Source organism: Xylocopa sonorina, chromosome 10 (assembly GCF_050948175.1).
Source record: "Xylocopa sonorina isolate GNS202 chromosome 10, iyXylSono1_principal, whole genome shotgun sequence".
Lineage (NCBI taxonomy): Eukaryota > Metazoa > Arthropoda > Insecta > Hymenoptera > Apidae > Xylocopa > Xylocopa sonorina.
Window position 1 is genome coordinate 7,220,060 of NC_135202.1, and position 14,358 is coordinate 7,234,417.

The following is a 14,358-nucleotide window of genomic DNA, read 5'->3' on the forward strand; positions in this document are numbered from 1 at the left end:
TTTCATGAAACGTTAAGAAAATCTTGATTTTTGCAAATATTTGAAATTTTTTAGATATAATGCAGACTTTTGTGATAGTGTATGTGTGTTTTGTGACTACCTGAACTTTATATAAACTTATCCAGTAAACTTCAATAGTGAGTCTTATTATAATTTTGTATTTCTAACTTTGAAGTAATTTGTGTTAATTTTACAATTTATCCATTCTTTGTCTTTATCAAAACTGTTAGAGGAAATCAATATTACAGTAAATTCTTTTTTCAGCTTGATAAAGTCGCATCACCGAAGACTAACGCTAGACCAAAAAGTGTTTCTGAGGGTATGCTCACGAGAAATTTCTTAAATGAAAATCCACCACCAATCCCACCACCACCCCTTAATTACACCATTCCTACAACACAAGTTTCAGGTATGAGTAAAGTACAGTAATTATCATAAAAAGTATGTATAGAGAGAAACGTTACTTCTCACATTTTATGCTTATTACAGATGATAGTTTGTCAGAGGATGACACAAAAACAACAGCTGTATCAGCTTCATACATGCACAAAGCCACGGTAACTGAAGGTTCGTGCAATACTATGTCCCGCAAAACGAAAACTACGAAACGAATTGCTAGACAAGCCCAATTGAAGAGGTACGTAAGAAAAGTGTACCTCTTTTGAACTTTCCTAATTATTTGATATATTTAACATAACAATTGTTTTGTAACAATTACAAAGGTTGCGTATGGCTCAAGAGATACAAAGAAAACTGGAAGAAACGGAAGTTAAACAAAGAGAGTTGGAAAGTAGAGGTGTTAGCGTTGAAAAGGCTCTTCGTGGAGAAGGCGGTAAGAAATCTCTCAATATTAACTTCTTGTTTTGTTCTAGACACTCGACTAAAGTGTGATTTTGATATTTAGAATGCTCTGATCGGGAAGAAGCAGATTTACTTAGAGAGTGGTTTGATCTCATGAAGGAACGCACGGAATTGCGTAGATACGAAAAGGAGCTTCTGGTACGAGCTCAAGAGGTTCAGCTCGAAGATCGCCATGAAAGGTTGCAACAAGAATTGCGTGAACGCTTAGCTGATGATGGTTAATATTTCATTATAATATTTTAATCTAAACTTGAGCGAATGCTATCTGTACGAACACGTTTTTTTCACGTTTCTTCTCTTTCTCTATGCAGAAAAAGTATAGAACTATAACTCAGATATCGTATCAGATATCCAAGAAAAAGGCCGGTGGAAGCTTTAGTTACACAAGCCTCTTTTGTTTCTTCTTCTCTGTAAAAATTATTCTGCAGTCATAACACACATGAAAATATAAAAGATATATTCAAATTTTACAGATGATAAGAAAACCAGTGCCGATGTAAAGAAGGAAGGAGAGATTTTAACAGAAATGTTGGAAATAGTTGCGAAGCGGGACTCGCTCATCGCCCTTCTAGAAGAAGAGCGACAAAGGTGGTGTAACTCTACATGCCAAACATTAACGCATTTTCCTAAATACACAGCTGCCTGTTCCTCGCATGTACTTAATTTCTTGTCACTTGATTCGAATGACACAACATTTATGCTTACCTTGATAGTGATTTTAATTACGTATGTGTTTTTGACTAACTTAATAGAATTGTTCATCAACTTTTACTATGAACCTCTAATGCTTTTAAGATTTTGATAGTGTTTTTAAATTTCCCTAATTGCTTAGGTCAAATTTAAATTTTTTCATTTTCATTTACATTTTATAAATGTCACAAAATTCTTAGCTTATAAAATATTCTTATTTTAATTTTATATATAATTACACGTTTACATTGAAACTAAATGTAAATCGTATGTATTCCAGTGCAATATAACTTTTCTTTTTTTTTTTGTTTTTTTTTTGTTTGACATTGTAAATAGTAAATAATATCTTATTTTATAGCTGCTACAATTTTAATAGCATAATATGTGAATGATTTACGCGTTACTTTTTTTTAGTTATAATGCATGCAAGAAAAGCCTGATATAAAAGAGTTAATTTTTACACTTTTAAAATTTTTATTCCATTAAATTACATGCATGTTATTCATATACACACTTTTTTTTGTTATTTTGTTATTAGCATTTTTTGCATTGTAATGAAGTGATATATTTATATATATAATTATGTGTAGTGCAGCTGTAAGAATAAAAATATTTTGGTTTTACTTAAAGTTATATTTACCCACATACAAAGTTAAAAATATAGCAACATAAAAATTATAGAAATATAACTATTGTTAAATTTTAAAGTATTCTCCGATGGATATCTCTGAAAAGAATAAAATGTATTACTGTATGTGTTTATGGTAATTATTTCCTAAACACATATCTGTTTGTTATAAATAACAAAAATAGTCAGGAATCCCACATACATACATTTTTGTCAAGCAATATTTATTATTTAAACACATTTTTGTAAAAGAATGGAAGTATATTGTATATTTTTACAAAACAGATCTACTAATTTCATAAATTTGGGGAAAAACATTCAATAATAACAGGTACAAACTTTTTTTGCTTATAAAAATATTTTAATATTTTTTTGTTGCTTTTTATTAATTATTGCAATGTTTCATTTGCACAAAATAAAAGCATTATCATTGCATATTTAAATCCTAAGTGTTATATTTAGTAGTTAATGGAAGCATACTTTTCTTTTAGGTATCAAGATGAAGATCGTGACCTTGAAGCTCAAATGTTGGCTAAAGGCCTCAGATTAACGCCAATAAAAAAATGTGGTCCTAAGTATTCGGTTTAATCAGAAATCACATTATTGTACATATACTCCATTCTATATTTCCACACTGATCGATTTTATTGAATAAGTAAATTAATTAAATTGTAAATACGGGAAAGGATCTTATAAGAATCAAGTGTCTTGCAAAGATCAATACTTAAGTTTTTTATGTAATTTTTATACATACCCACACATAAATTAAGTTGTAAGTCTTTCATCACATGTATGCAAATCGTATATGTTTACATTTTTTTTCTTCTTACCAACATCTACCAATTACTTTGTTTTATGTCTTTGACTTTTCATATTCCTTAGAGTATAACATTTATTTTGAGTTGTATATGTCCTGTACGTTTCTATGTATTTCTAATCATTTGTAGTATAAATTTTGTATGTATTTATATATCTTAAGTTTTTAAACTGTTCTAATAACAATGGTGGAATTGTATGATAAATGAATTTGTGGCCCCATTGCTTAATATTTAGATAAATAACATACGATGGAATGAAGAAAATAGAAAGATTATTACACAATTATTGTGCAAACATTGTACAGAAACTCTAACATATATGGATTTGAAGAAAATTTTATGAACAAATACATATATATTTTGTCATTGCAAAATATTGATTATAACTATAAAATAAGTTATTAAAATTATTTATCATAATATTCTGTACTTGCACATAGATCAATCAAAATGTAATCATTATACATACACAAATTCGATTGTTGAAAACACAAAAGTTGTATTTTGTAATTTGATAGAATAACTGAACAGAAAGTGATATAATGAATACCTTTTGCATTAAATAATGCGCATTGCAACATGTACACAGATAATATGTACATGGTACAATTAAATAAAATGTATAAATCTATTTTTATGTTTACAAAGAGACTGGTGAAATGTATGAAAAATTATAGAATTTTAATAAGCCATAAACGTGTAAAGTTTTGTATGAAATATAATTGGAGAAAAATGAACTTATATATTTACAATTAGAAAATAACATAGAAGTTAGCCTCTAATTTCCTTGCTATGCATATTTAACATGCAATACGTTACAATATCAGTTATACACATCGAAACAAGCTGCCAATCTTTTTGAGCCTCAGATGTGTTAAACATTAAAACAATACATATATGTTTAAAATGTGAAAACACAGAAATAATCATGATAGAGATGAAAGCATAAAGAATTATGAAATGTAAGTAGGAAATGCATTCTAATCATCATTGCCATTTATATAGATAAGCATATATGAATGAATGTTAATACTTTCTTTTTGAATGCTTTATCTAAAATACCTTATATATATATAAAAATATTTTTATGTATTGCAAAAAAGAAAAATGCCATTGTAGATGTATGAATAAAAAAAGCATATATCGTCTAACATTTGAAATGCTTAGAGCATAGTAAAATTAAAAATAAAATTTTAATAATTTAAAAATATTTGAAATGAGCATTGTTTTAAACTCAAACTATTACAGGCAACAATTTATTATAAAGATTAAATACAACTATCTAATATTATTTAATTAATAGATCAATAGTTAAAAAATGTTCAATACTAACAAATGATTTATTTCTTTTTTGTACATACATTTATATCTAATATCTCGATGTTCAGTGCTAGTCTGCTTCTAACTTCTGTGTGAGAAATCTTCAAAAAACTGAAAACTATATTAATTTAGGTACTAATTTCTGATATCAGAAAGATCTTATTTTTTATTGTACGTCTCGTAATCATAAATTGATATAGACACTTGACTGCCTTGACCTATCCTAATTATGAGAATCAACTTCATTTGGGAAAGTTGTACCGTGATCTTACCAATTGTGTGTGCCTAAAATGTGGAATTGTGCAACGTAATTGAAAGGAAATTGTATGATACACTGGAAATCTGTGTTCAGTTTAACATTTTATGAAAGATTTTTTGAAAAACTGTATAAGTTTATTATAAACAAATAAAGCTAGTCTTTTTATAAAAGCAAACAGCAATAGTATGGGCTACATTATGTGATCCATAAGAAAATTTATCAAATTACAATTTATACAGTCACAAAAACATTTCATTGTATTTTAAACGATATATTGCACACAATTACATATACCAATTAATTTAATTATTATTATAGCTTCGTAGAAAAGATTGCATTTCTTTCGTACAGTATATTGTAGAATAATGTATGCAGAAATGTATAATTATATATGCCATAACTTCTATTAAAAAAAAAGAACTATAAAACTAATGTTTCTCCATACACGTATATACCTCGCATTAACAAAATCTTAGAAGCAATAAAAGTATTCTTTTTTATTTACTCTCTGAAGAATACAATTTTTTAACAATATTCTAACTATTTTGTTATTACTTTGTTACAATAAATGATTCTTTTAATTATGGTAGAGTAATAAAGTTAGTAAAAAATTAAGTATATTAAGAAATATAAGGCTTTGTTGGAAAGCAATTTTCAGTAATTGACTTGAAATACATGTATGTAAATCTCTTGTAGTAGTGAAAATAAATGTAACGTGTATGTAAACTAAAAATAGGAAAGCAAAAGGTTTTTCATTGAATCTTTTGTTATTCAAATAAAGAATATTAATGTACCCATATACGCGACACATACAAAGTATCCTAGAACTTAATAGAATGCAACTAGAATTAGAGCAGTGTGCTAAAATAAGATAAAATTTAATACAATTTTTTCCCTGTGTTAATTCTTATGTGGGGTACAGGGTATAGATAAACATAATATCAGCTTAGTATAAGCACAATGATCCCTGTACGGAGGGGATCAGAATAAATTCACGGTATCCTAATGAAAACTATGTTTAAATAATAAACTTTGTTATCAGAAATATCTTATTCCTTTACCGTATATCTCGTAATTACAAATTAAAAATCACAGCCAATCAGAGACATTATGCACCGCTATGCTTCAGCGATCTAATTGGATATGCGCCACCAATGAGCTACGAGGTTCAAATAAACAAGGTGCAACATGTGTCGAGGCAAATGTGTTGACTCAGTATTAAACAAAATTTACATCGAATTACTCGTTATTCACGGGCAACGAACAAACTAATTAAATATCGAGTATTGTAAATATTGTGCGAAATAAATGCAAGGTTTGTCTGAAAAACAAATAAAAAGTTTATCTGAAACAAAGACAACTTTTGTACTGTGTACCGTTATTTCACGTTTATGTAGATCTACGTCTTTTTCAATCTGCGTCAATTATTCTCGAGCCAATTAATACATAAATGCTGAATACAAATGCAACTCGTTAACAAGGTAAACGTTGTTTTCGCGAAGAAAATTGTTGTTTGAGATTTCTTAAGGTATTACTTCTCGAGCGTTGTTTAACGAATTATGAAATCTTCGATAAGATATCGTATTAACTTTTTTCATTGAAAGAGCACAAACGTATCGTTATATTAAACATCTAATAGATATTACGGTCGAAACTGATTAAGAAATTAATCGTTCCGTGTCCAGATAATATATATTTGAGGATTGATTTATTTGCAAATATCCGTGGTATACTTAATTTAACATTTAAATGCGTCACGTGGTTTTCGTATTTTTAGCGCGCATCCTTTATATCAGAATTGTATACGATCAGCCAATAAGAATAAGTATGAAGATATTCGTTAATCGAGCAGTGGGGAAAGGGAGTGACGAGTGACTACGAATTACAATTAGCGACACAACAAATGAAAGCGTGACGTGAATACGCTGGTCTGCCATACCGCGTCGGGATAATGTCGTTCGAGAAGAAAAACGTTGTCCGTTTGTAAAGCAGGCTACGTAAAAAGCCCCGTAATTTAATCACGGCACTGTTTTATCGCGCAGTTGCCAGAAAATGGAAGCAGACTATCAACCGACGCTAAGCCCAACGCGAACTTTGACAGGTGAGCTTGTCCGTCGCGATTGTTGACGTCGCCTTAGGTGTCAAATAACCCGTCAGATCAAGTACATACCACCGAAAATCGTGATTTGTAAAAGGTTCACCTGGCATCGACATTTTTCTGTTCGTTCTAGCGAGAAAACATTTCACGATGGATCTCAGTCTCCTATGCGGAAAAGCACATCGATAAGTGACGAATAATTCGCGTATTGACACGATAGTGCGTATTAACAAAATTCAAGATTTGATCATAATTTGACATGGTTCTGTTGTTTCGTTCGAATGTACATATATATCAGTAGAAAATCCGTTCTTTTAAGTTCTCACGATCGTACAGCGCTTTGTAAACACTGATAAAAAGACAGCGAATATATTTGTTGGAGATTGTACACCGTGTGTGTAATATGATCGGCAAAAATGATGTATAACGTGAAACCGCGAGATCTGTATAAGTCGTCGATTTATTGTCATACTTCTTATGCGAAACGTGTATTCTTTCTTTTAATTTTTACTTAGCACCTTTTGTATGTTTGCTCATAAAAGCGAAACCATTGATCGAACAAAGAATTGCAATGACCGGTGTAGCGTTCTGTGATTCATTGAAACATATTTGGCACTGAAAATAATGCGCATACTTCTGTTTGTATAATAGCAGTAGCTAATGACGTCGAAGACCCATACCCAAGTTTGTCAGATTATCATGATTATGAGCCCAACTTGGAGTTTGACGATACGGAGCTGCAGACCACATCGAATAATGGTAAATGTTTTAATTTTTCTTTCAATCATATTTACATATCTATCACATTTTTGTAAATAATCAACTGTTCTTAACCGAAATTCACTGTATTATTGGCTATGAAATTTATTTTAATGAATTGGATCGCTTTTGTCACTTTTACATTTTATAATGTAAGTACTCATTTTACAGCTGTCCAACTGTTAGAAGAAAAATTAGATTTAATTAGCACCGGTGCGGGTACTGGAATAGATTATCTGGAGAGTCCAGTAAGCGACGGGACTATAGAAGAAAACTTTGAAGAAGCTTTGGTAGATGCTCCAGTTATCGAATCCGGTGTGTGACCTTTTATCTTCTGTTAGTAGCCACTAAATGTCATGGCATTTGGGGCTTAGCAGGTGAATTATGTAGAACATTGTACAGTTTTATTATTGCATGGCATAACAGTGCACAAAAAGCAAAGGTTAAATATGACTCTGTTCCATTTTATTTGCAATGAAAATTAAATTTTGGGCATTTATTTGTATAAAAAAAAGAGAAAGAGTCAAAGGGAAAGCAAGAGAAAATTTTTATCATAGATAACAAAAACTGTGAATATAATCCTTTTATGCCGAGTAGCAGAGGATCTCGCTGCATTGGATCGTGAACTTGCTGATGAAGAAGATTATCTTGATATCTCAAGATATGGCATTGTAGAAGTGGTTGGTGATGATAGCGCTGGTCGTAAAATAATAGTAGTATCTGCATGTAAATTACCTCCTGTTGGAAAAGAAGCATTTAATCATGCTAAACTTCTCAGGTTCGTAATATATAGATATGTACATTAGTATAATAAATAGATAATATTTTTAATGATTATTTAATAACTTTTGTAACGATGCATTTATATATTGATAGGTATCTTACATATACTTTAGACACATTTGTAGAACAAGACTATAGTTTAGTTTATTTTCACTATGGTCTTACTTCAAAGAACAAACCGCCATTATCATGGTTGTGGCAAGCTTATAAAGCTTTTGACAGGAAATATAAGAAGAATTTGAAAGCTTTGTATCTAGTACACCCAACCAATTTTATTCGGTTTGTATGGCAATTATTTAAACCAGCCATTAGGTAACGTTTATTCTTTGATCTTAACTAATTAACATTTTCATTTTAATCACTATATATATTGAAGTTAATATTATATTTTTATAATTTTAGCGCTAAGTTTGGTCGGAAGATGATGTATGTCAATTATTTGGAGGAACTAGCACAATATGTTAATCTTGATCAACTTATTATACCTCCTCAAGTAATAGAGTAAGCATTTTCCTGTTTTGAATTTATTGAATAATTTAATATCACTTATATGAATATTAATTAACTAGATTTTTTGGTTTAGACACAATGAACAGCTAATGTTAAAAAACAAAAAGAATTTACCCACAAGTCCACCTCAGAGTACGGTAACAACACCAGTTGGTACCACTCAGTTTGGAGCGAGCCTCCTATTTATTAAAGAAAATAACAATGGTGACCCTATACCACCAATAGTGCGACAATGTATTGAATTTCTAGACACACCCGATGGTATGTTTATAATTTACATAATAATAAGATTTGTTTTAGAAGTAATAATTTTTACAGTAATAATATTACCATACACTTGTACAGCATTAGAAACAGAAGGAATATTTAGAAGATCAGCCAATGTAGCAGTAGTTAAAGAACTTCAAAATCGTTGTAATCAAGGATTACCTGTTGATTTCCAAGGAGATCCTCATATAGCAGCTGTTCTTCTAAAAACATTTCTTCGAGAATTAGATGAGCCACTTATGACGTACGAATTATATGATGAAATAACACAGTTTCAAGGTAAATACTTAAATTTAATTTCTTTATTTATTAGTTGCGTGTGCAACATAATGCGAAATACGCTCATACTCTTATTTTAGCTCTATCAAAAGATGAACGTCCAAGAAGAGTTAAAATATTAGTACTTGAAAAACTTCCAGAAGACAACTATCAGTTGTTAAAATATATTGTACAATTTTTATCAAGGGTAAACTATTATTAATTTTCATAATTATTAGCTGTTGTTAAACAAAAAATTGCAATTTTATTATAAAATTTATGTATTTATAACAGGTAATGGATAGGTGTGATTTAAACAAAATGACATCGAGTAATCTCGCCGTCGTGTTTGGTCCAAATCTTGTCAGAGCACCACCGTCACGTGGGATGTTATCGCTTTCTGCGATAGGCCCCATTAATCAGTTCGTAGACTTTTTATTCGTCCATCAGGATAAGATATTTATTATATAAAAGGAATGTAAGAACATAGAACGCTAAAAAGGCCTAAACTTGGAACGAAATTAACACTTTATGTATGTTATAGAACAGAAATCCTATAAATTTGGCTGCCAAGTTTTATATTGTATAAATTTACATAATACAACTTTGAAGAGAATTTTATAGGATTTTTATTGAAAAATATGACAAGTTCTGAGATTTTTACGATGTTAGAAACGTAAAAATGAAGAATTTCATTTAAATCTGCGAAGTCATATCAAACTTGTTGGAACTTGGAGCGAACGTAACAATTCGTGTATAATATTCACATTTAATTATAACATTCGTACTTTGTTGATTAAAATATTTTTATATTCAAATATACAGATATAGAAATACTTGCATACCTAATGTCACAAATAGTGCTAATTATAAAACTTGCACAATACTTTTCTTTTTTTTTTTTTTTTTTTTTTTTTCCGTAAATTGGAACAATGTGATTTCAGAATGAACATACAGGACATTAAAGTGAAGTAATCTAAACGCTACGTCATTCAAGTTACATGAAAATTAAAGTGTAAAGTTATATGAAAATTAATGATATACCAAAGATATGTGAAAATCTCATGCAAATATAAAATGTAGGATTATTTAAAAATAGTATAACATAGTAAAATTAGATGAGCAAATTATGATGGTGTATAGGATGCCTTGCTCGCATAATTTTATTAATTTAAGAGGAATTTATACAAGAGTCATTTGAGTCATAATTATTTGAAGTCATAATAACTACATCTTGTTATAGTTGATTAGTATAGCCAAAGCAAAAAAAAATAATAAATTAGCAAGCAGTAATAGTATATGGCATCCTTTGTATTAAAATTATGTATATATATATACGAAAATGAATAGTACTGTATACAATTGTAGTTTCATTAAATGAAATTGTTTTTCTCGACTATTTATACAAATACAACAAATCTAGGTGCACATTGCTTGAATGAACGCATCACAAAATTGAATTTAAATTAGCATTAAACAGATCCTTATTTTTAAGTAATTATTATAAATTTAATTATCGACATGGTTCGCATGATTATGTGATATTTAATTTGTAACTTTCAATGTGCTGAGAAAAAAATATGAATAACAAATTCAGAAAGAAGTAGTGTAATTCGCATGATTATTTGCTAATTCAAAATAGTAACAAACATTAGAAATTGTTATTCATTATTACTATAATTTAACAATTAAATTAAAATCATTAGCAGGGTATCATGTAATATAATATTTAGTATACTATCTGTTGTCGCATCAAAGATAAGACTTATACTAATTTTTCCACTATCATATATGTATCTTTGTACATTTTCTTAAATATTCCTGCCATTATGGATTTCTGGGATAAAATAGAAGCAAACGTTTGCTGTCACGGAAAAAAAGACTAATTCAAACCTACAGTGGCACACGAAAGTATTTGATTGCACATTTGCATAAAAGTAGAAAATAATTTAGTAACATCAACAATCATAATAGATTTAGTACGTCCACGATCATCAGTGGGCAATATAAAATTTAAACGCAAGTATTATTTTTACATTATATATTGAATTAACATTTAACTAAATTGCCTTTGACTGTAATAACATCTCACTGTTCATGTTCTATTCTATGATCAACTTTTTGCACAATATTTATGTCTGTTATGCATATTACAAAATTTTATGTAAATACTGTACATCTCATGAAATTATTTTCTTATTTTACGTAACATTGAGCCCTCCTCTGCAAAAAGATACCTTGTATCATCTTAAACATTTCAATCAATGTCATAAATATTTCACTTACTAAGAATTAAGTGCTCAAATACTTCTGTGAGTAACTGTACATAAAACTGACAGTTCAATTACATTCCTTGTTATTGATAAAATGAAAATACTCTATTAAAATATAATTAATTTTATGAATACGTTAGGATAATACATCACAATATGTACACTATACAATGTATAATTTTCCAATTCATTTCGATGTCCTAAATTTATTTCTTACTTACAAATAGATAATAGGCAATTCAATTGTAAATTTATATATAACTGTCTGAGTTTATTTTATAGAAAAATGAACCATTTTTAATGAAATGTGTGTTACTACTATAAATGGATTTGTGGACGTTTATAATCCATGTATGTACCTGTGATAGAGTAGAATATTGTACTTTAGTCCTGCAAATATCGTGCATGTAATTAGTAAGTCTTTTACTTTGTAACTAATAACTAACTAATCTAAATTACAAATTACAAGACACAAAAGCATTCCCAAGAAAATAACAGCATATAAAATATATGTATAGGTTAATTAACTTTTTATTAAAACACAATAGTATTTAAATATATATATATATATATATATATATATATATATATATATATATATATATATATATCTGACAGAAGTACATACATCTGATAATTGTAATAAATCTTCTAGCTACATGATATACATGAATAACAAGATATTTGGTTTATGAGTCAATTGAGGTTCTATCAATGTAATGAGATATCGAAATACATAAAAATTAACTCCCAAAATATAATTAATATTTATCTTACATTCAGTTAAATTACTTAGGCTTAACATTTTTTATATCTATATTATTTTTAGTATTTAAAAAATAAAATATTAAAAATTTGTATGTATGATATATGTGGTTCATCCATATATATATATACAACTTGTTCGAAAACAGGATCAATCATAAAGTAAATATCGGAAATTAAGACGTATGCGATGAACCACTACAACAGGAACTCTTAGCTGGTTCTGTTTCTTCAGTCTCATCTGCGACTACGACAAAATTACGTCGTATATTAATTGTCCTTGATAATGTCGATTTTTGTTCCATTTGATCCGCATGTTCTATCATGCGTACCGTCAGCTGAAAAAACATTTCTTCGATATTTTCATTCAATTTGGCAGAAATATGAAAGTGCATAGCTCCAGCCTTGTTAGCGAACCTAATAACAAAAGAATGTATCAACACAAACTAAACCGATGTAAAGTCTATTAGAGACAAAAGGGACTCACTCTTCAGCTTCTTCGATATAAACGCGTCTATCCTTGTCAAGATCTATTTTATTTCCAGCAATTGCTAAACAGATACCACTGCCTAACATTTTCCTAAGCTCTGTAACCCAATTTATTACCTGTGAATAAAACGTTAATATATAGGATATAAGATAGGATATATATATTTTTCTTTAAATGTTTACCCTTAGAAACGTATCGTAATCAGTAACATCGTAAACTATAATGGCACCGTTTGACATTCTGTAATAAATTGGTCCCAATGCGTGAAACTTCTCTTGACCAGCTGTATCCCATATTGCCAAGTTTACTTTCTTCCCATGTACGGTCAATTTCTTATTTAAAAAGGAAGCCTATAATTGTGAAAGTTTAGAATGTTTTAATGCTCACCGTACTTATTAAGCATAAGAGCATTGTGAACTTAGATTACAATATATAAGCATAATAAACAGGAAACAAATTTAGAATACGATGATCATGAAAATGTTAAGCATTACTTACCTGCAGTGTACTGATATGTCTATCGTTAAATTTGTTTTCAACGTATCGTAACGCGACAGAAGTTTTTCCAACACATCCTTCGCCGAGTAACACCACTTTAAAATTGTAACCATTACCAGTGCTACTGATCGGACTGGCCATAATTTGTAAATAGCTAATATATACACTTAGAAGAGAGTATGACAATTGTAATTGCGTGGAATAATCGTTGGTAGTATAATTTATAGAATATACCGACGAATGACTATCATAACGATGCGATATCCACGGGTGGGGCCCCTCACGCGGCTTTCAGCCCCCTCCACGTTAACACTCTGTAGCAGTGGGGTAAAACACACGCGTCTCCCTCTTCTGTACATTTTGTAGTCGCATATTTCCTCATTTCATATTCAATCGATATAATAGGAACGGTATTTAATTACATAAAACATTCCCTTCAACTGGAACCGAACACAGTCGATTCTTTTACTTTCTAGTTCTGAGAACGACCAATTACATGTTGATTTCTCCATTTCAGTGGCCTAAACTTCGCGCGAGATCTACACCGACACATACGATTAGCGTCTCGGTCTCCTTGGCGACAAAGGCAAAGAGGGAGGACTCTATTTTACTTCGATAGAACATGCTATTCTACATTTAGAATTGTCACCGTATTCACGGCAACACGTATTTGGATTTTCGCGTGCTCCTAATTATATGATAATGGAGGAATCGAATCAGTTGCTGTGTATTGTGTGTCATTTCGATAACTATTTATCAGATAAAAAAAAAATGAAAACATCTATATTTATTTCAAACGCATCGCCGATAGATGGCAAACCGTGAATATTTGTTAATATTCACGTTTCGTGTCTCGAAGTTTGAAAGATGTTATTGCAATGTTAGTAAATTTTTCGTAATTTCGCAGAAGCCTACATGATTCATATTTAATCGTTTACACGTAACATTATCAAGAAAAAAAACCTTATACTAGACATTGATAAAATTTATCTTTGATATAGTAGATTGAAAAATTTTGTATCTACGCATAATTTCTTTTTCATTATGTTTGTTATCCGCGAAGATGGCGCTACACTCACTG

General features: G+C 29.6%; 3 protein-coding genes across 12 annotated transcripts in view; 2 read left to right on the top strand and 1 right to left on the bottom strand.

The window, feature by feature from the left end:
• The window catches only part of Mical (Molecule interacting with CasL), a 65,675-nt gene extending 60,924 nt beyond the window's left edge, over window positions 1-4,751 (top strand). For 4 of the 9 annotated variants that reach the window (XM_076902564.1, XM_076902563.1, XM_076902562.1 and 1 more), the window contains 5 exons: window positions 265-409; window positions 490-637; window positions 723-832; window positions 905-1,078; window positions 1,335-1,746. In XM_076902564.1, the coding sequence (XP_076758679.1) occupies window positions 265-409; window positions 490-637; window positions 723-832; window positions 905-1,078; window positions 1,335-1,663 (906 nt within the window). In that variant the 3' untranslated portion in view covers window positions 1,664-1,746. Of the gene's footprint in view, window positions 1-264; window positions 410-489; window positions 638-722; window positions 833-904; window positions 1,079-1,334; window positions 1,747-2,670 lie in introns of those variants that run through there. The other 5 variants (XM_076902567.1, XM_076902569.1, XM_076902566.1 and 2 more) reach the window with 3 other exon arrangements.
• A 1,592-nt stretch (window positions 4,752-6,343) lies between these two features.
• Window positions 6,344-12,285, top strand: Rhogap68f (Rho GTPase activating protein at 68F). Of its 2 annotated transcripts, XM_076903126.1 has the most exons (11): window positions 6,344-6,677; window positions 7,326-7,433; window positions 7,605-7,748; window positions 8,031-8,211; window positions 8,310-8,528; window positions 8,619-8,717; window positions 8,800-8,987; window positions 9,072-9,272; window positions 9,353-9,459; window positions 9,546-9,673; window positions 10,196-12,285. In XM_076903126.1, exons 1-11 carry the CDS (start codon window positions 6,629-6,631, stop codon window positions 10,224-10,226), a joined length of 1,455 nt encoding a protein of 484 aa, XP_076759241.1. In that variant the 5' UTR covers window positions 6,344-6,628; the 3' UTR covers window positions 10,227-12,285. The 2 variants fall into 2 exon arrangements, with proteins under 2 accessions (XP_076759241.1, XP_076759240.1); XM_076903125.1 differs by having other exon boundaries at window positions 6,345-6,677; window positions 9,546-10,645.
• On the bottom strand, window positions 12,268-13,714 carry Rab21 (RAS oncogene family member Rab21). The gene is made up of 4 exons (XM_076903133.1): window positions 13,278-13,714; window positions 12,962-13,129; window positions 12,777-12,895; window positions 12,268-12,706 (listed from the first exon to the last, which is right to left on the bottom strand). The coding sequence occupies exons 1-4, from the start codon at window positions 13,416-13,418 to the stop codon at window positions 12,466-12,468; spliced, it is 669 nt and encodes a 222-aa protein (XP_076759248.1). The 5' UTR covers window positions 13,419-13,714; the 3' UTR covers window positions 12,268-12,465.
• Window positions 13,715-14,358: the final 644 nt, after the last annotated feature.